Raw genomic sequence first — 27006 nt, 5'->3', positions numbered from 1 at the left:
AAGTTGTTTATCACCTATATAATCATATCATATTTATAACGGTTAGCTCCCTATTTCAGGAGTCGTTATGAACATAACAAAGGGTGTTGGACTGTTAAGTTCTATTTTCTCAATTGGCATTGAACACAAGACTAAAACATCGGGCCTGCTCGGCAACTTCAACGGACAGACAAACGATGACCTCATTCCGAGAAACTCTGACACAGCAATCCCTGCATCCAGCAATGACGAAGCCATATTCCTTAATTTCGGAAAGACATGTAAGTATGCTGTTTCTGTTTTTTCCCCACACATATCAGAACATTTCGACGTACCGAAAATAAAAGGTCGTAGGTGAAAAAAGAGTAATTTTGAGAGAACCAAAAAACAACTGTTTACTTTGTTTGACAGACTTCTCACCGAAACTTCCCCTACCCATATTGACACCTCATAACTAAAGCTTTTAAACACTGGCATTACATACTGGTACATCTTTATCGCGCTAATGTTCTAGCCGTCTTAACCCTAAGCATGCTGGACACGATTGATTCTGCCTTTGCGACCAGTGTAGATCATGATCAGCCTGCACATCCGTTCAGTCTGATCAAGATCTGCACTGTTCGATATTCAGTCAGTATCTTTTTGGTAAGCACACCTTTAACAGTTAATGGTACTGTCCAAATTTAAAGATGGACAAGTTCATTATAGAAATGTGGCAGGGTAAGGGTTAAAACTGTATATAACCATATGATTGCTGTATGCAAGTCACATAATTTTCAGTCTTAAAAGTTTGTAAGTGTTAGATACGACCTTTTTTTTTCAACAAATATTTTTTTATAACTGATCAAAAGTAGGTCGTAAGTTACATATACATTTTTGTTAGCATTACAGCAACATTTCCATGTAAACCATTTGCAAAATTAAATAAATTAATCTGAGAATGTGATTTGCTATATTTTTAATAATGGAAAATATACAACTTCGGCCTTAAAATGGACATTATTACAGATATCTAAAAATTTCATAAAGATCCGACTACCACTCCAGAACATCTTTAAAATAATGTATAGTTTATAATTTAATCTTGAAAAAATGCCACACTTAATTATATAAAAAAATCTGTTACACTTTTGGTATATCAAATGAGTGTTACAACATCTAAAAAAAAAAAAAAAAGAAAACATCCAACTTTGCACTGAATTGTTTCCTCTTCTAAAGTATCGGTAACTGGGGTTATTCTGTGTATTCGGAGAAATTACAGTGCCTTTTATATATACTTATTTACATCGCCATGTGCCAGACAAACAAAGTTTATGAAACAACAGGCAAAAGTGACATGGCAGAAATCGGTAAACACACTATATCCGGGTGTTGAGTTTTTGTCCAGGAAGTCGTAGGTTCCTTTTTATTTGAGAGACACGAAACATTGGATTGTAAACAAACAGAGTTCATTCAGTTAAGATTTCACTTAGTTTTTAAAGCTCTTTTAAGAAGAACAGCAGTACATATGCAGTTTACACTTATTGCCATAAACAATTTAACTGTTTTACGTGTTTATTTATTTGCAGGGGCCACAAATAAGAGTGAATCGGAGTTTGCTTACCCACCAGGCAAGATGCATGCCTCGTTCAATTTCCCAGACTTCACACCTCTATTCGAGTCATCATTTTCTGACGAACAACTTGCTGAAGCCAGGAGTAAATGTGGACTTGAAAATAAACAATGTATTTTCGACTTTTTATTGTCTGATGATGAAACACTGGCTCTCGGTACATTAACAGCATTCGATGATTTTCGTGAAGTAACCATAATCGCAGGTGAGCTAGCACAAATATCTACGAACACATGTTGTTATTAGATTGCGACAGTAAATGACTATTTTCATTTTCGAATAAAATTCTATGACATATCAATGTTGACTTAAATGTTTATTTCACACAACATTATTGTATGATGTTTATGAAACAGTATTTGTTATCGTTAAAAGTGTTTTGAAGCATCTAAGAGTTAGTAAATAAATGTTTTGAAGCACTAAATCTCTGCTTAGTAAAATGTAAACATTATAATTAACCGCATTGTAATGTCGAGCTAACGAATTACATTTTATTTCAAAATTTAAAACTGAAGGTAACGGAAAGAAAAATACAAATTGTTGTTTTTCATCAATAACAGAAAACCAGATACCGACCATAGACGTTATTTCCGGAGCAACGGAAACTGATGGAGCGTATTACTTGCAAGCAACACTTAATTCGGCAAATACCGTGCAAGTCAAGGCGACGGACGACGGAACAGTAACCACTGACGTAACGTCAGATATCAGTGGTATACAGAGGACGAACAATCCTGATGGATCTGTGTCCGTAGTTTTTACTTTAACAAGTTCGAATCCCGTATCACTAAGGTAGGAAACTTTTATTCGTTCACTTTCTTTGGTTCACCCAGAACAAAGAACTTATAAAATATTTATAACGTATTATGTATAGTTACTTTGCTCAAAAATGTCCGGCCGCTTAGGAGAAAATAGTATTAAGCACCTGCAAACTGACAGGTACTATCGTTTAGCATTTGGAAATTACATGAAAGCAAGTCCTCCCAGTCATGAAAATATGATGTTATGTTTTCATTAGATTCCTTCAACTGATAATGTATTTAGAATAACTGGAATTTTTTAAACATGTTAAAATTGTAATAAAAGTTGGATGGGGTGATGCGCTTTCAAAATGTTTTTCTTTACATGTACATTTTGTACCAATTATTTAGACATGTCCTAAGCGGGCACGTGCTGGGTTTGTGGAACGTTTTATGTGCGGCGTATTTGAAAATCCATATTGTTTTTTTCTTCTTCTAGCTTTGTCGCCACAGATAATTTGGGCGTGGTATCCCCTCAGCTAGTAATAACTATTGTGTTGTGTCAAGGATGTTCTACCCACGGGGCATGCAATTTCACAGTCTTCCAAGAAACAGGGACCGTACTCGACAACTTCAAGTTAGCTCTGTGCACGTGCGATGAGTATTGGGAAGGTTAGTATGTCAACTACACAAAGACTCCACACATAAATACCTCTGTGGCAATAAATAGGGTGCCTCCAGCATGGTTCTATGCAAACACTAGTCAACAGTTTTTCATTTTAAAGTTGGCCGTTCAACGTCTCATGTCTATTTATGGGACAATATCTAGGGTTGTCTTGGTAAATAGACATCATAGCATGAGGAAGAACCACATAGAAAGTAATATCACCTGGTCATGTTAAGCTAATATTTTTCCGTAAAAAAAGAAAATACAACTTATGAATTATATGACTAAGGAAAGGCGACTCATGGTAATCGACAAATCAAATAACGTCCATATGATGATGACAATTAAAATTTTCACCTCAAATTACATAGACAGATTGGCACGAGCTGTAGAAATTTGTCACCGCTACTTTTTCATCGCTATATTTCTTTCAGGGGATAACTGTGAAATTGATTTTGACGGATGTGCAGCCGCACCGTGTTTCGAAGGTCAGAATTGTACGGACACAAATGCCGATGCAAACAAAGCTGACCCAAACTTACCAGCTTATACTTGCTCTGCCTGTCCCAATGGATATGAAAGCAATGGTGCAAAATGTGCAGGTATTTCTTTTTACTAATCTGTACAATAAAAGATAAACTGTAGCAATAGGGCCAAGTTCAGGGTAAAAGTTAGCCAGTACTGCCGTTCGAAAAAAACTTAAGCCTTTCCAAGGCCTGTAATGTTAAACAGGGCGCTAAATTACTGAATAAATTGTCTTTGCTTTTTGCATTTACAAATTCTATATTTTTGCAACTTTCATATGTGGTAAGAAATTTACGAATTTATTTTTTATTGAAAAAAGATGAACGTTTCACACAAAAAATAGATACCTACTTTAGCGTCAACCTCTCTTGCGTTTCTCTTAGAGTACTATGGTCTACATTTGCGATTTTTGAGCAGGTTTATATAGTGAATATAGAAAACAATGTCGAGTCCTTTATGTAACTTTATTGCAGACATAGATGAGTGTACACCTACCAACCCTTGTACCGGCGGAACATGTGTAAATACTGCAGGAAGTTTCAGATGTGATTGCGATTTGGGTTACAGGCTAGACACTGACAAGGTCACATGCAACGGTAAGCTTTAAGTGTAATTGTGATTTTTGTTACATTCCAGACTCTAACATGGTCACTTGTCACGGTAAGCTTTTACTGTGAATGTGATTACCGTTACATTGTAGACACTTACATGGTCACATGCAATGGTAAGCTAACGTTGTGTTTGTCATTCCAGTCATATTCTTAAGGCTGACATGGTCATAAGTACTGATAATATTACGTTGTGACTGTGAATCACATTCTAGACATTATAGCATGGTTATATGTAACGGAAATCAGCGCTATGGTTGTGATTCCTGTTACATTCCGGACACTTACACGGTAATACGTAAGGTAACCATACGCTATGGTGATTCCAGCTACATTTTATATACTGGCATAGCGCCGTGTAGCGGTAAGCTTCATAGGCAATTAGTTAAGTCTATCCCAATGAGTTCTTTCATTGATTATTTATTTGTTTGTTGGAAATGGGTTTAATTCCATTTTTGTGAGGAATGACCTTCAGTCAATTTTAGTGTCCCTAAAATCTACACCCATACTGACATGTTCTCCTCAAGTTACTTACAATTGGATTAGAGGCGATCTGTGATAATGTATTACCCGCATTTATCATTTATTTATATGATATAAAGTATGATAATGTTATTATTTACAGATATAAACGAGTGTGATGAAGAAACAGATGGTTGTGATCAGATTTGTGTTAATGATGTCGGTAGCTTTACGTGCTCTTGTCAGACTGGATATAAACGTAATGCGGCAAACACCGCTTGTGAAATAGGCAAGTATTTTCCTACAAGTTGCTAGTAATAAGAAATGCCTTATAATAGAGAATAAAGTCTAATTTATTTCAATCGTTACTAAACAAAAGTAGCACGTTAACATAATGTAATAGTCTATAACTTTTGAAGTAGGGCAGACGTAGGGCTGGTTAGACATAAACCACGAAAAAAATAATGTGACTCTCGAATATTTTTGCCGATACCATGCCATAAGGTTATTTTGTTTGTGTTACATTTGGTTGCCACTTATCACTTTTCATGTCACGTTGATAACCTCTTATTTTCTCGAAGGTTGGTCAAACTTTATCACATACTTTGCTAAAAAAACACATGTCTTTTATGTTTCTTTTTCGTATTTTTGTAAATGTTTATTGCAATAACATGCTGGGGTAATCTGATTTCTTAAGTCACTGCCAAAAGTTACCGGTATATGAAAAAAAGTCAGCAGCTGAAAAACTTTCTGTTAATCAAGTTTCACTGCATGCAGTGTATCATTTGATATTCCCGATTGACTACAGCTTTTCAACTGTATTCGAAGGTATCCGATGATGTCGTCAGAACTTTTGCCTTTTGTGCAATTTCTCTAGAAAAGAGCTGTTATATTGGCCTTGAGTATTTTGTCTTCAGAAATTTTCATAAAACGCTTCAGTAAGATATATTGCAAACAGTTAAGCTTTCCACTGACATAATTTTGATATCTTATCAATCTTGTATACAGACGCTACCGACACAACTGTACAAGACGCTTGTCTGAGCGCCGGATGTGAGAATGCTGATGGTTGTACTGTAGACGAGAATGCTAGCGGAATCTGTTTCTGTAATGCTGGCTACACACTTAACGAAACTGACAATACATGTGCAGGTTAGTTTCGTATTTAAAATTGTAAGGTGAGTGTGTTTCAATCTAAAAGTGGACAAACAACTTGACAAAATTCCTGATAAAAAAAGGATCTTTGCATTTGTCTTATACTACAATTTCGCTGTTTCAACTACAGACGTTCTTTTTCTTTCTTGCTGTTTAAGTCATTTATGTTGCACCTTTTCTTTCAGATACAAACGAGTGTGATTTGGGTGTATGTTCTCAAGACTGCACAAACACTGAAGGCAGTTACACGTGCAAATGCTATATTGGTTACGAACTTGCTGCAGATAAAGTAACGTGCAATGGTACGGCATACTGCTTTTATAAAAAAAAATGTATTCTCAGTAGAAATCAGAAAACAAGCAGAATAATAAAAGAATTTCAAAAAAAAATCAAATATATTTAAAAAAAAAAAAAAAAAAAAAAAAAAAAAATCATTTAGAATTTAGAGGTACAGAAGTAGCGCTCACACCGTCTTAAAATCAATATAGTATTTTATATCTACAAATACTGAGTAGGTTTTCATTTTTACATTAAATGGGTCCGTGGTTTTTGACAGGTCTCTATCTAACTAATATTAACGAAGGAAAATAGAAGTCCTAACAGTTATGAATACGATTAGGCTTGGAAAAAAATACCTTGCATTTAAATTTGATCTCTTTTTATGTATAAAAGTCTATAATAATATCAGTTTGTTACTATACTTATTATCCCCCGACGAAAGTCGGATGGATATATTTTTTGCGTTGTCCGTCCGTCCGTCCGTCCGTCCTTCCGTCCGTCTTTCCGTCCGTCCGTCCTTCCGTCTTTCCGTCCGTCCGTCCGTCCGTCCGGAGCCATATCTAGGAAATGGTTGGGAATATTTATTTAAAACTTCATATACATGTTCACCACTATGAGTTCTTGCGGCCCGTCAAGTTTCAGTCAGATTGCCCAAGTAACACCAGAGTTATGGCCCTTAGAAGTTTTTAGTATTAACTATATAGGGTACTATAAATATGGCAATTTCTGCATCATAACTTTTGATATATTTGACTTAGAACTATGAAACTTAAAAAGAATTTAGATCACCATAATGTGGTTGTGTACACACAATTTCATTCGGATTTATTTTGTAAATTAAGAGTTATTGCCCTTTAATTGTATAAAAATCCATATATTTGTACATAACAAACTTACCATTTGGTAGAATTTCATTAAATTTCTTTTATTCTTTTCCATGAACATTTATTGTAAACATGTGAAGTTGTGTACCCACACCTGGTCACCCCCTTACCTTGATCACACCCCTCCCCCCGACCCCCCCCCCCCCCCCCAAAAAAAAAAAATTCCTTATTTTAGATTTTTTTCAAACAAACTTCATATACATGTTCACCACTATGAGGTTATGGGGCCCATCAAGTTTCAGACAGATTGCCCAAGTAACACCAGAGTTATGGCCCTTAGAAGTTTCTAGTGTTAACTATATAGGGTACTATAGATCTATAGATATGGCAATTTCTGCATCGTAACTTATTGTGTGATATATTTGACCTAGAACTATGAAACTTTAACAGAATTTAGAGCACTATAATGTGGTTGTGCACAGACAATTTTGTATGGATTTCTTTTGTAACTTCAGAGTTATTGCCCTTTAATTGTCTAAAAATCCACATATACTTACCATTTGGCAGAATTTCATTAAATTTCTTTCATTCTTTTATGTGAACATTTATTATAAACATGTGAAGTTGCGCACCCACACCTGGTCACCCACTTGCCTTGGTCACACCCCCACCCCCTCCCAAAATTTTTTTTTTCATGTCTTATTTTAGATTTTTTTCAAACCTTCCAAGTTGTACCATTCCCCCACCTCACTTCTCCACCCAGTCATGCCCACCACTGAGCATGCATCCTCTGCCCCCCCCCCCCCCCACCAACTTCACCCTTTTACCCTTTTTTTCATGTTTAATTTTCAATCAATATTTATAATCAACATGTGAAATTTTGTTTCCTCTTCCGTTCCCCTGCACCCCCACCCCCTAAAAAATAGATATATACATATATGTATATATACATATATATATTTCCATTCCTTTTTTTTTTTTTTAAATGTTCAAACCTTCAACATGTTAAGTTGTGACTGCACAAACCTTGCCCTCAGCCATGTTCAAGATCTCTTACCTGTGTTCTCTTAAGGACAACTATCCTTTTAAGTTCAAATGTACATGTTACACAGCAACACCTGGTGCCAAACCACTCGAAGACAATATTTCGTTCCAGTTAAACTTCAAGCTCACATTTCAATTAACTGCATTTAATTTTAAAAGCTAAGCTTATTACAGTAAGCATATCCCATTCAAAATAAATTCTTTAGTCAGGATAAAAGTATCATACATTTATTATATACTCTTGTTTTTGCCCTGTCCGTCCTTCCGTCCGTCCGTCCGTCCGTACGTCACACTTCATTTCCGAGCAATAACTGGAGAACCATTTGACCTAGAACCTTCAAACTTTATAGGGTTGTAGGGCTGCTGGAGTAGACGACCCCTATTGTTTTTGGGGTCACTCTGTCAAAGGTCAAGGTCACAGGGGCCTGAACATTGAAAACCATTTCCGATCAATAACTAGAGAACCACTTGACCCAGAATGTTGGAACTTCATAGGATGATTGGTCATGAAGAGTGGATGACCCGTATTGATTTTGGGGTCACTCCGTCAAAGGTCAAGGTCACAGCGGCCTGAACATTGAAAACCATTTCCGATCAATAACTAGAGAACCACATGACCCAGAATGTTGAAACTTCATAGGATGATTGGTCATGAAGAGTAGATGACCCCTATTGATTTTGGGGTCACTCCGTCAAAGGTCAAGGTCACAGGGGCCTGAACATTGAAAACCATTTCCGATCAATAACTAGAGAACCACTTGACCCAGAATGTTGAAACTTCATAGGATGATTGGTCATGAAGAGTAGATGACCCCTATTGATTTTGGGGTCACTCCGTCAAAGGTCAAGGTCACAGGGGCCTGAACATTGATAACCAGTTCCGATCAATAACTTGAGAACCACTTGACCCAGAATGTTGAAACTTCATAGGATGATTGAACATGCAGAGTAGATGACCCCTATTGATTTTGGAGTCAGTCAATTAAAGGTCAAGGTCACAGTGGCCTGTTCATGTAAAATCATTTTTTGGAAATAATTTGAGAACCACTTGACCTACAATGTTGAAACTTAATAGGATGATTGGACATGCAGAGTAGATGACCCCTATTTATTTTGAGGTCATTGATCAAAGGTCAAGGTCACAGGAGCCTGAACAGTGACTTGAGAACCACTAGGCCAGGAGTGTTGAAATTTAGCGGGATGACTGGACATGCCAAGTACATGATCCCTATTGCAGCCAACCATCAGTGTCTCTTTGACTTTCGCTCCTGACCCCTATTGACTTCTTGCCTATAGGACTTTGCATTTGGGGAGACATGCGCTTTTTTACAAAAGCATTTTCTAGTTAAACATTTGTTTTCTGTTAAATTGATTTTGACTAATGAAATTATTTGCTTCTTATTAACATCCTTTCACTTTTTGCCGGATATATCTTTTTGCCATTCTTCACCACAAACCCTTTCGGCGGGGGATACCAATTCATCGAATTTGCTTGTTATGAACATGCCATGAATGGATGTTTAACTATTTGTTCTAGCATGTACGTTTCCATCGTACGGTTTGAACTGTGTCCAGAACATCATTGACTGTCAAGGTCAGCATGCCACGTATGACTCCGCACGTGGCTGCGTATGCAATGCAGGATGGGAAGGTTCTGACTGTGGTTCGGATGTGAACGAGTGTTTGGATGCCAACATTTGTGGAGATGTGGACAAAGTGTGCACAAACAACAGAGGTTCTTATACATGTTCTTGTCGGGATGGTTTCCAGCAACAAGCTGATAGTACATGTGCAGGTAAATTATTTCTGCATTTTAAATAGCTTTCCTTGATACGGTTTGTCTTCAGTTGGCTGTGCACTGTGTGTCCTCAGATTGCTGCCACCGTGTCCTCAGTATGTCCTCAGTTGACTGTGTAGTGTGTCCTCATTTGGGTATGTACGGTTTGCCCTCAATTTGGCACGTACAAAATTTATTTTATATGTAAATATGGTATTTTTTTTCTTTGCACAGAGCGTTTTACATAGGCTAAACTCCTATACATACGTAAAAAGATAATAACTTTTTTAACATTATATATAGATCTACTCATACTTTCATAAAATGATAATATAACAATCAGTCCCTCTACTTGTTTACAAACTTCTAAAATATAAAATTTTCTACCAGAACGTCTTTAGTAAAATTAGTTTCCACAAGAAGCGTAGTATATGAATACTACGATGCCTTCGGATACCTAACATTTTCGAAATTGATAAATTGCAAAATAACTTACAGAGTGTGTGTTTTTATCATCTTTAGCTCTAGAGCCATTTAAAGTATTTTTGATAATGCTATGGCTGGTACTGCCATTCTTAGCTGCTTGGCGGAAAACATTTGAACTAGACCTTGAAAACATGCCAAGCGAATTGTAGGTCCATGTTTTTAAATACGTTTCTGTTCCAAGGCCCATGAAAATAAATAAGTTTTCTAACGTATGTGTCGTAATTGTTTTAGATATTGACGAATGCTCTGACATAACTGCAAATTCTTGTGAACAAGTTTGTACCAATACGGTCGGTGGGTATTCGTGTGGTTGTAATGCGGGTTACAATGTCGATCCCAGTGACGCTACCAAATGCGTAGGTAAGTTGTTCGAGTTGAAATGCTCATTTTGCAGTTTGTGTGTTTGAATGAAAATATTTTTCTTGTATGAATTATGACCCCCACTTTTCTCTTGATTTTTATTTAGCACAGCGAATATTCTTCAAGAAAATGTAAATTACATACATTTAAAATGAGTCCCGATGTGTGCTGCACCCATTGGAAACAATCAGTTTTATATTAAATAAAGAAGACCAGCTATTTAGTGCATTCATGCCTTAAGCTCTGATCATTGACACATTAACAGATGTTCTTTTTTCAACTCAGAACAAGGCACATTTGTTCATATCTATATTATTTCAGACATAAATGAATGTACTGGTGGAACTTCTGGATGCGAGCAGATATGTGTGAACATTGATGGAGGTTTTAATTGTGCCTGTAATCCTGGCTATGAACTGACAGCAGACAGAAAAACATGCAAGAAATGTAAGATGTCGTTCTGCTTTTCCCAGCCGTTTTGACATACATGTGTTATACAAAATGGTTTTATCAGAATAGTTGGGAAAATTGTATTGTTTAAAATAACTAAAAATATGTGTTTGTATTGACACAGTCGCGTCAGTTCTGTTGATATTTGTATTTCGAACATTCAGTTACGGTCATTTGATAATTCATTCAGTGTGTAAATGAACTCTGAAAACTCTAAACACATTTATTGAAGATGAATTATTTTTCTTTAAAAAAGTTAACTATGGCTGATAACTGCAATATGTAAGAAAATGAAAGGTAATTTCTTATTGGCTTGCATAATATTGTAGGAGTGCTGCCGATGGTCAAGTATATTATGTTTCATTTCAGTGGAAGATGTGTGCAGGGCTTTTACCTCAAAGAACTGTTCAGATATCTGCACAGTTGTGAACAACGCTCCCGTTTGTTCTTGTGGCAACGGCTTTTATCTTGGTACCGATGAGCAGACTTGTATAGGTAGGTGGCGCTACATATATTTATCTTGCCTCCTACAAATTTCTTGCATTTCTATTGGTCAATAGACGTCACGTGGAGACAGGATATATTCCATATCCTGCTAGTACATTTCAGATATGAATTTTGATTTAAAGAATGGCTGCCGCTTTGTTAATTTACAAAATATTAGATTATAGCATGTAAGTAAAGGGTAGTCGGCAAGATAAAATCGTTACACAGCTTGTCGGTGACAGGATACGGGATATACGCTGTCTCGAAAATCCATATCAGGCTCGAGCTTCGCTGTCGCCTGATATGGATTTCCTCGACAGCGTATATCCCGTATCCTGTCACCGACAAGCTGTGTAACTAATAATATTGATCTGTAGGATCCAAAACGAGGCCTGAGTTAGCGTGGGCGTAACAATAAAAAGACATTCTTTAAGTTAGAAAAAAGTTGTTTTTTCAAAATGCTGTATATTTTTGTTACATATTATAAGGTAACAAGTGTTTCATCTTTGAACAAATAACACATTTTACAAGTTTTAGGCAACTGGAATTTGATATTTTTAATTTGCGGCATATGAATATCAAGACAAGTATAATCCATGATAAGTTCTGTAATATTATTGATATTTTGTTTAAATTATACATTCACATGAAATTTATTACAATATTTATATGCAGATGTGAACGAATGTGACAATAATACATTAAACCTGTGTTCTGTGAAGTCCTCGTGCGTCAATATAGATGGTGGTTACACGTGCTCCTGTGAGGCCGGATTTAGACTGGAAAATGATCAAAGAACATGCACAGGTATTTGCAAAAACGATTAAATAGCTTGTTTCGCTTTGTCAAGTACCATGAGCAAATAATTATATTCTCAGTTGTACATATTAGTCACTCATAAAAATATTACTTTATGAACTATAAATAGCTGAATTCTGATTGGCTGGAATGGCCCCTCTTTGTACAATATGACATGATATTGTAAGGTTCATAAAAATGTGGTATTGATACTTATGATTTAGAACGAAAGAAAACTATTGCAAGATTATACAGTACTGAAATACTCTGAAATATTTGAGAGAGAAAAGGCGTTTACTCGTAAAGATAATAACCATTGTTCAATTGTTCACCTTAGGATGTGATGAATTTACGTTCGGCGTGAATTGCGCAAATAAATGTGACTGCGGTGTTGGTGCTTCATCTTGTGACTCTGTTACTGGCTGTGTGTGTAAGGACGGTTGGACCGGCGACAAGTGTGATTCTGACAAGGATGAGTGCCAGACCAACGTTTGCAAAGCCGCCAATGAGCAGTGTGTGAATACCCCAGGGTCTTATGAATGTCAGTGTAAATCCGGCTATGAGAAGGACGGCAATGGAGCTTGCATAAGTAAGTAGTACATTGATGTTTTAGGAATATAAATATTCTTAAATGTGGTATGTGAACGTGAGGTTTAGATATTTGTTGTTATAGCTATAAAATGTATATATCAGTGCTCTATTGCAAACAAACATTTTTTTTCAAATATTTTTATACTGTATACGGCATACTGTAGAGCTGTTATAGGGCCGTAATGAAAACACGTGCTTATTAATTTTATATATGTCTAAATATCTTTTATCTATCTTAAGACATCAACGAATGTAACGACCCAGTACTAAACACGTGCAGTCAGGTTTGCGACGACACGGACGGTAGTTTTGACTGTAGCTGCAATGTGGGCTTTGTACAGGATGGAAACAGTTGCAATGGTAAGATGTTCTTGAAATTCTTCCTGCAATCCTTTCTTTCCCTCCTGCCATACATATATTACTGAAATAAAATATATATTTCTAACTTCTCCTTTCAACAACTCTTTGATTTCTCCTTATGGATTAAATAGAGCTTCAGAAACGCTTATAAATTATGAAGATTTTATCTGGGTTTTTTTTTCTCGCAAATACGTCAGTTCATGTAATTTGTCAAACTAGTTAGCTAGAGAAGTTTCTGGTTATCGGGGTGACCCATTTAGCCGAGCTTATTATTTTGGGGACCCTCACTCAGCTTGAACGCATACATACAAATATTTCGAATGTTGCTCATACATTGTTTCTCATGTAAAATACGGTGTCCCATTAGGAACATCGCAGTAATATGTATATGAAGAGAGAGATGTGTACTTGTTTATTAATTTGAACATTTACATCATCTCAAAAAGCCAATTTCATTTATACTTGTAGATTAAAATGAACTTGAAATGAGTAACAATGATAGGTAAAAAATATACTGACATATGACGTACATATGACGTTTTAATTTTTTTGATTTTTATGAGAAATATACGAATTGTAAAGAAAATTGTTTTCCTTATACTTGCAGACATCAATGAGTGTGAAGGTGCGCATGGATGTGAACAGATTTGTACAAACTTGATAGGAAGTTATAGATGTTCATGTCCAGACAACTACCAACTCAACGAGGACAAGAGGACTTGTTCTGGTACGTGACTTATTTTTCACTTTTATTGTTATGTCATTTTTTTAACAGCTTATTGTAAAAATACCTGTCAATATTTAACAAAATCAAAAATTTCATGTCCAGTAGCAAATATACTCAAGCACACATAAGAAAGAAAATAATCTGCAAAGAAATGTAACTTTCGTAATATATAATAACCGTGGACCAGAGCAGTAAGGAACGGTCGGTCGTTTGATGTCTTTTATAAAAAAAAAATAGTTTACTTTATAATAAATTCAAACGTGTAAAATATTTCTCTGTTATCTATTACAGCTATTAACGCATGCGCAGATCCCAACTTTTGTAGTGGCGGTGCCATATGCGCACAAGTGAATGGAAATGACACCTGTTCGTGCAAGACAGGTTATGTTTTCGATACCGGTTCCACTACATCATGCGTTGGTAGGTACTTCCAATCTGTGATCATTTTAATATATTCAATCGAGTATTGTCAGAAGTACACATTACTGATGATAAAGCATTTTTTTATTCACTGAATTCAGATCTTATAAATTTGAATAAAGTTGTTTTCATATACTATTCATTGTATCTTAAACTTGAAGGAGCCACTATAGGATTGAGACCACACCTTCAAGTATCACATGACGCTAGTCCTGTGTTTTTCAGGAAGCAGATTCAAGACTGGTTCAAATAATCTCGAAGCTTTACTCAATATCGAGCAAAAAAAATATTTAGTATATTTTCACTTCAATTGCAATTGGACTGAGTTTCTTATGCCTTTATCATCTTTCTGCTCCATGTATATCGTACTTTATTTGCATGCCCTTTTTTTGTTTGAACTTAATTTTCATATGTCATACAAGTTTATGGTGAACTGTATTTGGTTTTTATCAAGCTCATTTGCCCTATAATTGCAGATGTTTTCAATGTCTTCTGTTTCGTTATCAATACTATTGGCATCATCTAATGCTCCTACATTTTTTTGCGAATTTTTCTTTATCTAGTTTGTTTGTCGTCTTTACATTTTCGACAGTCGTGCTTATCAACCGAAATTTTACCCCCAAAAAGTGATTTGTCGTTTGGAGTTCAAATGCAAAGGAATTATATCACGAGGGCGCAGGGTAATGTTAAAACTGCAGGGGGGAGGGGGAGGGGGGAGCCGCTATTAACTTTCTTTCGTCAAAATATATATTATGTTTAATCATTTGCATATTTTACGTTTTGCTCGAGGGTTCTCACATTTCTAGCATATGTTTATAGATATATATTTTTATTACTTTCACCAGGTACTTTTACATTGCATATATCTGTATTCTCATCTATTGATATATTATATCATTCTTTTGTTCTTTAGATATAAAGGAGTGTTCCGATGCTAGCTTGAACAACTGTAACCAGAAGTGCACAGAATTGCCCGGAAGCTACTCCTGTTCTTGTAACCAAGCTGGTTACAAACTGGACGCGGACGAGCAGACGTGTATTGGTAAGTTATATTTCATATTTTAGGCCGTTTTTAAGCTTTTGCAAAGAACTATAAAAATACTTCTTTGGCTTTTGTCACGAAAAATACTAAAATGATATATGATTTGATTCAAAATCTGAAGAGTTCTATTTTCTTTTCTTTTTTTGTTTCAGTTTGCGAAGAGGGTACATATGGGAACAATTGTACCGAAACATGTGCATGTGAGATCGCTAATAGCAACACGAAGTCATGTGACAACGTGAATGGCTCGTGCACGTGTAATCCTGGCTGGGAAGGCACTACGTGCGCTACTAATATCAACGAATGTAGCACATTGACTGAGCCCTGTCCGCCAAATTCGGCCTGTGTGGACAACGACGGATCTTACACGTGCGTTTGTAGCACGGGTTACCTAAAGGCAGGGGATGGTACTTGTTCAGGTATGGGCAAAAAGATAAATGATAAAGTTCTTCATCTTTTTTTAAACACAAAATATATGGGACAGCGTGTTGTAAGGTTGTTATTGCATACTTACAAGTATTATTGTCCATCTTTTCAGTCAAATGTTTCATTGCAAGTTGCATAAATAACTCTTGTCTTAGAAGTTATTGTCAGACAAAAAGTATATAAAATGAAAAATTGTACGTGATGAAAATGGCCTGAAACTAGCTAAGAAAAGTGCTTTTATGGCCTTATATACACAAAGTTTCATGTGTGTAAACACTCGATGTACGAAACTTGCACACTACTTGATTAACATCAAAAAGGATATAAATTTATTTCTGAGTGAATATATGGTTTCTATCAACGTGAATGTATCAAGGTATACAATGTTATAAGTCATTGTTATGCACTTGCCTTTACAGCTTGTGACTCAAGACACTATGGAGTAAACTGCGCACAGGAATGTGCATGTATTGCCGCCAACACTGATGTTTGTGATAAGATCAACGGTGATTGCACATGCGCAAGCGGCTGGACCGGAAGCACGTGTAGCGAAAACATTGATGAATGCCAGACGGCAAATATTTGTAATGATACTTTAAAGACCTGTAGTGACACCAGTGGATCTTTCACATGCTCCTGTATCGACGGTTACACAGTGAATAGTGAAAACGTTTGCATAGGTAAGACCACCAATGTTTGGGCAGTGTTTATCTCTTTAATAACGTAAACAATGTATAGGAAATACAAAGCAACAAAAAAAAATAATAATGTATTTTAGTGTCAAGGATACCATTAGTGAATAAGTTAATAGAAATTATGTATTATCCACATAATTCAATAATGTTTTTTTCTCAAAAGATATGTGCCAAATATGTTTGTGTCTGAATCATTTAAAGTTCTTGTCCAGTTGTTAAAAGCTTTATTAGTGCTTTTATGAAACTCAGAACAACATTCAATTTGTCAAAATACCTCCTGAGTCTAAAATTTTTGTACAGCAGTCGCTCAAAAATGGATCAAAGAGCTACTGTCGTACCGTTTTAAGATGTTTCTCGAGTAACGACCCGATCATTTAGCTGATTATTAAAAGAAAGACCACCGCCGTTACTTAACTGAAGTACTGTTGAAAAATGGCGTTAAACCCAAAACAAAAAGCAAGACTATTCAGCTCGTTATGACTTTGATTGATTTTCAAGTGCGAGGTTAATTAGCCACTTGTTGACAAAAATTGTTCATAAAACATTAAAATGCTTTTCAGATAACAATGAGTGTCTATTGGGGACCGATACTTGCACGGATCCAGGGCAGAAATGTGTTAACGCGGTGCCAAGTTTCACGTGTGCTTGTTCAGCCGGGTATACTGGAACCACAACATGTACACGTAAGTTTGATATATCAACAATATCTTAAACATTCTTTATAATAAACATAGTTTCAAGTGGTGTAGCTGTGTAGTGTATCGCATTATACTTATAAATTATGTGTTCACCAAAATTAATTCTAAGTATACCGACAAGTTTACTCTTGTTTCTTTTATTTCTCACCCCAACTAGATCACCACACTTAGCTTAATAACAACGTAAAAGGTTTCGTATATAGCAGGGAAAACCGTCGAAAGATTCCACTCAACCCGGATTGAATACAGCAGTGTATTTCCGGTTGAGCGCGTGGCAGGTGTCATATTTACCATCACATCATTTAGACTGAAACTGACTGGACACTAGTTGGGAGGTCAATTGCAAGCCAATGTTTAAGCCTGCTAACTACTACGTCACTGACTCTCTTTGTGGTAAATGGCATTTGATATAACAATTATGTATTTGTAGCTTGCGGTGCCAATACTTGGGGCGAACAGTGTGTAAATAGCTGCTCCTGCAACGGGACGAACACGGTAAGGTGCGATCCGGCTGTTGGCTGTGTGTGCAAGCAAGGTTGGACAGGTGACGACTGCGGACAAGACGTGGATGAATGTGCACTAGGGACTGATAACTGCGTGGCTAATGCTGTTTGCACAAACACTGAAGGAAATTTCACGTGCGCATGTGCAGTAGGATATCAGAGCGTCGGTGATTCGTGTATCTGTAAGTTTTGTTTGCCTCATAGCAAAATTGAGAGTTATACATTAAATGTAAATTCAGTTTTTGTCTTTACGAAAGGAAGCAGGAAATAAGATATTGAATCCGTCACAGTGGCTATGTTCATTTTCCTTAATTATTTTTGGCCACCTATCTTTACATGTTTTACAATAAGTAAGAAATTATAGAATTAAGATACTGATTAAACAATAACAAAACATTGTACCAGTTATTCTGTACAACCGCTGAGAATGAAAAAGCTCCAAACAGACGCTACCGAAGAGCATTACAGAATACTAGTATGTCACAAAAATAACTAGAATGGTGTACGGATAGGTTTTATCCCGGATGGGTCTACCGGATAAATAAATAAATGGCGATTTCTCTATTTCCAGCTTGCAGCAACAATGGCCATGGAGATTCGTGCGGAACACCTTGCGATTGTGTTGATGCAAATGCAATAAATGTCAATCAGTCTTGTAATCACATAACTGGCAAATGCGAATGCAAGGCTACATGGACCGGAAACAGATGCCAGACGGATGTAGACGAGTGCGCCGCAGATTCGAATTTGTGCAAGGACAAACCAAGCCAAGGCTGTCATAATTTAGACGGTGGTTATGAATGTTCCTGTTTCTTGGGCTTTGATAGAAATCAAGATGGAACGTGTGAAATTAGTAAGTTACCAGATAAATACATGTAAAAAAAACTTTCCGTATATGTAGGTTATTGTCAATCTACTACGCACATCGGGCTGTTTTAAACTTTTTGCTGGTTCATGTGATGCTCTTCGACTCATATTAGGTGTCGTCAGCAAAGGTTGTGTTGTAGTTTACTTCTTGCTTTAATAACTTGTGTTCACCTGAATAGCTTCTCAGCAAACGCACATTTTCTCACAGTGAGAACACCAGTGAATTTAGTTCCCCTCTGCATCCAGTCCAACAGTGTTAGTTATATAATTGTATTAGACAGTTGTAGATTATGTTTAGCCAATTATAGACATTATTAAAACATCTTTGACTGCATCTAAGTACTTTTAGGACAGTGGAGTATGGAATGGTTTTTAGAATTATCAGTTTAATAATAAAATCTTATTTCTAAATGAACATTATTATTATTTACGGTTATGAATCTAATGTTTTATCTTTCAGGTAGTGTAAATGTGACAAGTGTGCCAGTACCAGGTTAGTTACAGCTTCTCTTCGAACTTAGACAATAAGAATTGGCCCTTAAAATTGAACTGGCTCAAAGAAGATTTGAACTTACCTGTTTGATGATTTTACTGCTGCACAGAAAATATTTTTCGATACTATTTTTAAAATAAATATAACAAGTCTGCAACTCACTAAATTCGTCTGGGGAATTTTAGACCAAAAATACTTTTTTCTTTCAAAATAATATTTTTATCAAAAGTGCATGGGAGAAACTCGTTTGCCTTGGTACTCTCGTGTCTACCCCCTGTCATTGAATATACGCAATTATACAATTAGACAGTATATTCATTTAATTCTCATTTGTGATTTTTCTCAAATTACAATAGTCAAGAAAACTGTTCTTGTTTTACAGCGGATGCGGTTGGAATTGACATGTTTGTGAGTCTGAATCTAAGCGTTGATACAGTATCACTGAGTGCCAACTTGACCATAAAGCTGACCAATGCCGAATACAAGGCCGAAACAGAACGTGCGGTAAGCTTTTAACCTTTAGCCTGCTGGCGGCAAGTAAATTTGCCTTTGCGGTCAGTGCAGACAATGATCACCTTGCACGCCCTTGCAGGCTGATTGATCATGGTCTGCACTGTTCGCTATTTAGTCAGTAAAATTTCAGGGAACACCATCCAACTTTCGATTAAAAGACGATTGAAATATTTCAGTCGAAATCTGAGCGGTGATTTTAATTTGAAATTTTCAGATAAAAGTCTCTAAATTTCAAGGAAGTATCGTGAATTTACGAGTTGATAGATAATATACACCTGGCACTAATGCTCTTCCGTATGTTTTCTTTGATAGTAAATTGTCTATATAATTCTTTTTTCTGATAGGTTTATTCTGAAACTATAAATGTAAAATAATATTAATAAATGCCTTCTTTTTCTTTCCAGCTTACGCAATATTTTGAGGGTATCATGGAAAGTACGAATCTCCAGGCGGTCAAGGTGTATTTAGTTGCTGAGTAAGTACAAATATTGAGTCACAGAAATAGGGCTTAATATACCCGATTGGTGGATTAAATCTTTGCGGGCAGTGCAGCCGATTGGTATGTCTGTAACACCAAACGCTGCAACTCGAACTAAGTTCAAAGAAATTCTAATGAATCTTGATGCATATGTTGTGTGACTATTTTCAGGATTAGTCTAAGCACTGCAGGGTTAAGGGCCCTTGTTTGATTTTATTTTGCACCAAACTAGAATGTTGAAATATTACATATCAGCTTGCATTGTAAATTAATACTGCCATTTTGTGCGTGCGTTTTAAATGGATATTGTCGCCGTAAGTTTTGCTAAATCAGTTTTTACTTACAATGCATGTTTTGCTTATCCAGTTAATGATGATATACAAGTAAGTGCAGATGTTCCGTTAATCCGTGATGCATTAAGAAAAATAAAAGACTGATATAACAAACAAAGTCAAAGTAGATTTCTAGCAAGAAACAAAAAAAGCAATAATCTATAGTTTGTAAAGTTAAATTATATGTAAAGAGCATTAAAAAAGATCTAGTATTATAAAAAAAACAGGCCACGTGTAGTGAATCTGAAAAATGCATAGAACGAGTTAAACATTTATTTTCACAGGGGAAGTCTTGACGCCAACCTCATAGTGCTGATAGCTAACACAGATGCAGCAAAGAAAGATTTCTCTAAAGCTGTATATGGTTTCCGTGGAACACCAATTGATATCTTCGGACAGAGCACGTTCGCTACACAACTGCGTGTTGGAACGACATCCGGTATGTACACATTCACATTTTAACCTTTCTAAAGGAGTCACAACCATGACAACTGAAATATGTCAATCTGAAGAGGTTAGTGTCCTCCAAGAATATGTTATTAATTTATTATGTTAGTTGTATCTATCTCTTTTCCGAGAGAGTTATTTTTCCTCTTTGCCAGCGTTGTTTTATCAGAGGCTAAAGTACTCTATAAAGACAGTATTGAAGTTTAAATCGCTAAGCGTGCACTAGAATGCGTATTTACTTATGTTGAGTTTTCTTTTCTCTTGTTAAATATTTAAAACTGTTATTCTTCCTGTTTTCGTTGAAATATCTGTTCTGTCATGGAGTAATCTTGTATGTTCATACTACAGTTGATCCGCAAACAGCCACAGAAACAGTTATCAAGTGTATTGCTTTAGCCGAAGCTAATGGACAGTGTATAGGCGACGAAGAATGTGTCATTGAAAATGGCCAGCCTATATGCAGGTAAGCTTTCACTTTCGTGGCTTCATGTTGCTCAATTTATTATTCAAGTTGACGCGTGTTCAAAAAAGACCGGCAACAAATATAGTCGTTGTACCGGGGGCTGACTGTATATATATGTCAACTGGTAGGGAAGTATGCTTTGTAAAAATTGTAGGTCCTGGGCATAACTAATGGGTGTTCTGTATTTTTAAAACGTTTATATGATAAACTAAACAGAATAATGTTCGTTTGTTTGACAGAAAAAAAAACAAACCCAGTAAATGCTGTTTGGTACGGCAAAACAATACCCAACTATTTGCATGGCACAATGTGTTAAGATACAAGAGGTACAAGATACAAATTTTATTTAAAGTCGGTGTTAAATATACAGACAACATTAGCTATGTATAGCTATTGACCGACATAAATAACAAATAGTATATTTAATAACATAATAAAAATGTACCTATTAAAAGAGTCACAACATTAGCAAATCAAGTTTATAAATAGTACATGAGTTATACATACAAATTGGTTAAACCTGAAATGCATCTGTTAATCTTGGCCTAGGCTAAAAGCTAGTTAAAAGCAAATAGATGGTAAAACACTGAACTGAAAAAAGAACACTAATGCGTTTTTAGAAAATGGTTTAAGACATCTACCACATCAAATCAGATTTGTTATGGACTGATTAACAGCTGTATTTCAGAAGTCAATAAAAGAAACTCTATTTAAGAGCAGACAAAACATGCTACAGACTAAAAAATAAAGCAAAGCACTGAGCAACTAAAACGTGCATAATTAAATACAAGCAATCAGCACATGAATAATAATGTGAAAACTAAACACAACATGTTTGACAGAGGGCGGAAAAAGCAGGAGTGAACATAACAGAAATTATATGAGAGCAACAAGAACAAAGCAAACAGCACATGCATAATACTAAGCACACTAGAAAAAAAACCATATTGGTTGACAGAGGGCAAGAAAAACAAAACTGAAAAATAACAAAAATAATTTAATTCGAGCAACAAAAGCATCTACAACTCTGCCCGTCCCACGAGCTAATCAGACTTCGGAACTGATTTAGTCCCGTAACATCTCTGAAATGTTGGGGTAATGAGTTCCAGAGTCTGGGTGCCGCGGAACGGAAAGATTTGAGACCATACCTTGTGCTTCTTACCTGTGGGATTTCAGCAGTGTTGGTGTATCTAAAAGAATAAAAAAAATTGTAATGTAGCATTTCATATGACAAAACAGTCAGGCTTGTTTTTTCAATCTTTTCAGGGTGAAAACAACAGACAACTTTGCATTGGTTATAGGTTTAGGAGTCGGAATACCTCTGTTTTTCATAGCTGTACTCATTATAGCTGTGTGTATTCTATACGTCACCAAAAGAAACAGACATCATAGATATGGATACAGATCAAGTGAATTTGATAGGTATAAAAAAAACTGACGGATTCAATATGTGTGCTAAATATGTGTTCAGTCATGATGGTTTATCACATTACATAGTGTTTTAGCAAATGTTAAACGTATATATCAGCGTATAGTCAATTCCGATTCTTGGATGATGCCAGAAGTCTCAAAGTTGTTTATGCAGAAGTCTCAAAGTTGTTTATATCTGTGTAAACGCACTCACTCCTTATATTTACATTCTACTGTAGTTTGCAACAAAAATAAGAGGTTTTGAATACCATTAGTATCAGGAAATAAAAATAAATGTCAGGATATCGATTTTTTTTCAAGACCTATATATAATAGCCAAAAAAGACCCGTTCAAGTTGAATCGTAATTCGCCTTCTGATAAAACTAATTCCTCATTTTTACTTTAATCTGAAATCTGGAAGAATGTCATATAAATTTTACTGTCAGAAATATTAGTTTTAAAACTGAAATTTTGTTGTCCAAGACTGTGTTTTCAGACGACGCCATATTGTTCATGTTTTGAGCGAATGACGTCACGAGTGCCGTCTCACGGAAAGGGCCGCAACTAATGTTGTTTATTTGAAAATAAACGTTTTTCCTCTTTCTATACAAAACATTTAGTGAATATATAGATAAGAAAACAAGGAGTGTCAAGCAGTCTCCATGTAATTGTACCGGTACTTCTCAAAAATTTAAAAATATTTCTTAAAATATTTTCAGACAAACTTTAGACCGGGGTGGTTTCTTCCCAACCGTTATGCCAACCAAGATCAACACGATTGGACGAAATGACCCCGTATATATACCATACAATTGGGATGACCAATCTACTATAACATCATCATCTACAGACGAAATTCGTGACAAGAAACGACGACGAAGGCGTCGTGGAGAAACCTATCCCGTTGTAGAAGACGACGAAGGTACTTATTTTATGTGTTATAGTGTTCCAAACATATTATTTGCGCATGTCTTAAATATTGATTTATAGTCGGCCTCGATTGTCAATAATGGAGATTCATTGGGACAAAAAAAAATGATACGAATTTTAAATTTTTGATATGTAGGACGCTCGACTTTCAGAATATTCTCCTTGTTCTTAACTGGCTCTTCTGGTTGAAGTTTTCGATTTCGGGAGCGGACCTTTGGTTTGCATGTTTAGCTCGACGCACCGCTGGATCACAAATTACCTCCCTTTATTATTATATCTTGGCAATGTATTTCTCTTATATAAACACTGTTTATAGATTTTATAAGAACTTTTTCTGCTATAACATTGAAATAAAATAACGTTCATCCAATGTACGAAAAATTTGGGATAATTTGTTTGTAGTATTTAAGAACTGAAACGCACCATCAGGGATTTAAGGCTGACGTTTCCAATTAAAACAATTTGCTATTCTTTTTACATTTCAGCTTATTATAGCAATGCTCCTAACAATTTTTCCTGGGATTTTATGTACAACTATATAGGACCAAATGAAAAGGTTGGTATTATTTGAGATATGAAGGAATTATGTACCAATTGCTAAGGAGAACGTAAACCTTAATGTAACAAATGACTTTCTGTGTTGAGTAATGGTTTCAAAGCTTAAGAAAACGCTTATATATTAAACAGTCACTTTGACTGGAAACATTCTTACTACATATTAATGAGAACTTAAGTTTTTGTTACCCATAATTTGGATTTTTTATTATGACGTACACGCATTACAACGTACGCACGTTACAATGTACGGACGTTACAAATTGGTAATATCATTTAATCTAAACAACTTGCGGTGTTTTCAGTATGAAATTCAAAGACCAAAGGTTGATCGAAGAGGATTTGAATAACGAAAGGTAACAGAATATTTCATCTGTTTTTTTTCTGTGTCTCTTTTGTTTTGTAAAGAATCGCGTGCATCTTTGTTACTTGACATTTGGATATTTGAAAGGCAATAGTACTTAATCTGCTATCTTGTCGAGATATCTCCACATATTGATTGTAAGTTTTTAAAACAGAATAACCGATACTAAACTGCACATTTTATCATTAAAATACATCGTTTAAGGAGGTAGGTTACCTTGTTACCAGGTTAGCTTCCGGCCGGGCATGCGCACATACAAATATTACGGTAACCTACCTCAACTTATTGAGACATTTTGGAAATCTGTTTGTAGTGCAGTGTGCAATTCTACAGCCTTTTCATTATATTTGTATTTCAGGAAGATTTTATAGACGCATTTATATCAAGATATATTACAATACAGACACCAGAGTGCATAGAAATATAAGTATTTATAAACAGAGCGATACCGACAAAAATATGTATACCTCTGGAGGTTCTCTAGCCAGTACGCTAAAACTGTGATGCACAGTGATTCCTTGCTCGTGCCGTTTGGAAATGACTGAAGGATGTTATGTGTTCTACTGTGTTCATATATATTCAATTTCCCGCCATAATAGTATTTTATATTTTAGTTAACAAGGTTGAACTTTAGTACTTATGATTTTGTCATGTAATGCCAGGTTGGCTATTTTAAGGATGGAAGATACCCAGTAGGCCTACCTTGCCTTTTAGAATAAATTATTCAGTAGCGTTTTAATATAGATAGCAGTGCAGTTGTCATGTGCATATAAAAGGCTGTGGTGCTTGTTCAAAGTATATGTATGTCTACCAGGGCATATTGTATGTCCACAAGACTCTTTTATTTTTACTTTTTTTTTGTTGTTTCGTATCATAGATATTTTTATTTTGTATCATATCATTATACTACTCTATGCCAAAGAAAGCCCAAATATAGAATCGACTCATAAATATATAGAACCTAGTACTTGATAAATGTATTATATGTACGCTCGAAAGAAAACAAAGATGTAATATAGCATTTTTTGAATTTAATATATTTGAGCTGAAATGGTATTATTTATAATACTACAAGAGGTACCAGTATTCAATATGTATGCAAAATGTTAGCATAATTGGTGCCATATGTCGGAATTGATAATACCTTAATATTAGGGTAATGTGCTACGTCGTACATACGTCATGTGCTACGTCATACATGTATACTTCATTATGTTGGTAGAACAGTTTATATATACATGTAATGTCTTTATATCAATATTACAATTATATTTTATGTATTTATATGTAGTAGGAATTATCTGCAAAATGGCATTATAACTTGTAGATTATTTGTATATAATAATTGACTCATTTGTAAACAAGAAACTCTAGATTCAACATTGTCAAAACGGGTATATGTGTCTCCTTTTCTTTACTAAGTATGACAGTTTAGATAGTTTTGTAGGAAATATATGAGACTAAGCACAGTAACTGTTGCATTTACATCCTTCTTTTAAAAGATTGAATCTTTGATCGTTTCTCAATTATTTTGCTTTCATAGCAGCGAAAAGCAAATAATTTCATTTCTAAAAGACGATCAAATTATGGGATTATGACAAATGAAATTTATCACATTTTCTCTTTTTTATGGGGGTCAAAAAAAGTTGTTTTTTAATAAGTCAAGTCTTAAAATATTTCACGGTTTCAGATAACTTTAACAGTGAGTTTTCAGCTGCGTGGTTTCGTATAATTTGTGCTTTCTGTAGGATAAACATTTGTATTAACATTATCTGTCAACTATTACATTTGTATAAGTCTAATATGTAATTCTGTTGAACAATGGTGACAATTTGAAAATCTTAATGCTATTGTATGTATGTTTTATACTGAAGTTTGTGAACGGATGTGACTATAATAAACAATTAAGCTAAGTCTGCTTAAACCCTATTTGTATGTTTTAAATGTGACTTAAACGGCTGGGAATTAATCAAATTTATGACGGAAGTGGACCAGAAATGAAAAATCGGGAGAATACGTATTCTCTGTGTATGCAATCTTTACGTTTTTCGCTGATATTTTTTAGGACAGCCGTTTGCGCGTTGAGCTATATTTCCGAGGATTGCCGAATTGCCTAACAGAAATACGTAATCACACGGACATTGCCGAATATCATTCGGGTCCGCTAATAATGATTTTCGTAACACGTTTCAAAGTTATTATACATAATTATGTCATATGCATATCACATATGTCTGCAGGGATTTGCAATTGTTTAAATGCATATATTGTAAATGAAAAATACATTTTTCTCATAACTCTGACTAACAACTAATTATTCTCACAATTGCGTTGTTATATACTAAAATGGTGCGAGAAAAGTATGTATGACTTTTGAAGGGGCGTGTCTCCAGTTATACGTCACACTATTGAAATGGTCAGTAGCAAGAGTCTGAATTA

At 35.4% G+C, this 27006-nt stretch overlaps 1 protein-coding gene across 1 annotated transcript in view; it reads left to right on the top strand.

Moving 5' to 3' along the window:
- The window catches only part of LOC123559692 (uncharacterized), an 87961-nt gene that overhangs the window by 16236 nt on the left and 44719 nt on the right, over positions 1 to 27006 (top strand). The window contains exons 10-42 of the mRNA XM_053516805.1: positions 60 to 260; positions 1548 to 1796; positions 2152 to 2383; positions 2831 to 3003; positions 3433 to 3600; positions 3997 to 4119; positions 4757 to 4882; positions 5602 to 5745; positions 5934 to 6050; positions 9433 to 9690; positions 10390 to 10518; positions 10840 to 10965; positions 11338 to 11463; positions 12130 to 12261; positions 12590 to 12841; positions 13084 to 13203; positions 13811 to 13930; positions 14222 to 14350; positions 15264 to 15392; positions 15545 to 15811; positions 16238 to 16498; positions 17074 to 17196; positions 17642 to 17896; positions 18286 to 18567; positions 19042 to 19074; positions 19457 to 19578; positions 19992 to 20062; positions 20682 to 20836; positions 21193 to 21307; positions 22574 to 22729; positions 23438 to 23640; positions 24134 to 24204; positions 24509 to 24529. Of these exons, the coding sequence (XP_053372780.1) occupies positions 60 to 260; positions 1548 to 1796; positions 2152 to 2383; positions 2831 to 3003; positions 3433 to 3600; positions 3997 to 4119; positions 4757 to 4882; positions 5602 to 5745; positions 5934 to 6050; positions 9433 to 9690; positions 10390 to 10518; positions 10840 to 10965; positions 11338 to 11463; positions 12130 to 12261; positions 12590 to 12841; positions 13084 to 13203; positions 13811 to 13930; positions 14222 to 14350; positions 15264 to 15392; positions 15545 to 15811; positions 16238 to 16498; positions 17074 to 17196; positions 17642 to 17896; positions 18286 to 18567; positions 19042 to 19074; positions 19457 to 19578; positions 19992 to 20062; positions 20682 to 20836; positions 21193 to 21307; positions 22574 to 22729; positions 23438 to 23640; positions 24134 to 24204; positions 24509 to 24529 (5189 nt within the window). The remainder of the gene's footprint in view (positions 1 to 59; positions 261 to 1547; positions 1797 to 2151; positions 2384 to 2830; positions 3004 to 3432; positions 3601 to 3996; positions 4120 to 4756; positions 4883 to 5601; positions 5746 to 5933; positions 6051 to 9432; positions 9691 to 10389; positions 10519 to 10839; positions 10966 to 11337; positions 11464 to 12129; positions 12262 to 12589; positions 12842 to 13083; positions 13204 to 13810; positions 13931 to 14221; positions 14351 to 15263; positions 15393 to 15544; positions 15812 to 16237; positions 16499 to 17073; positions 17197 to 17641; positions 17897 to 18285; positions 18568 to 19041; positions 19075 to 19456; positions 19579 to 19991; positions 20063 to 20681; positions 20837 to 21192; positions 21308 to 22573; positions 22730 to 23437; positions 23641 to 24133; positions 24205 to 24508; positions 24530 to 27006) is intronic.

This window comes from Mercenaria mercenaria, chromosome 10 (genome assembly GCF_021730395.1).
Source record: "Mercenaria mercenaria strain notata chromosome 10, MADL_Memer_1, whole genome shotgun sequence".
Lineage (NCBI taxonomy): Eukaryota > Metazoa > Mollusca > Bivalvia > Venerida > Veneridae > Mercenaria > Mercenaria mercenaria.
The sequence above is the reverse complement of the archived record's forward strand: the minus strand, read 5'-3'. Positions and strand labels throughout refer to the sequence as shown.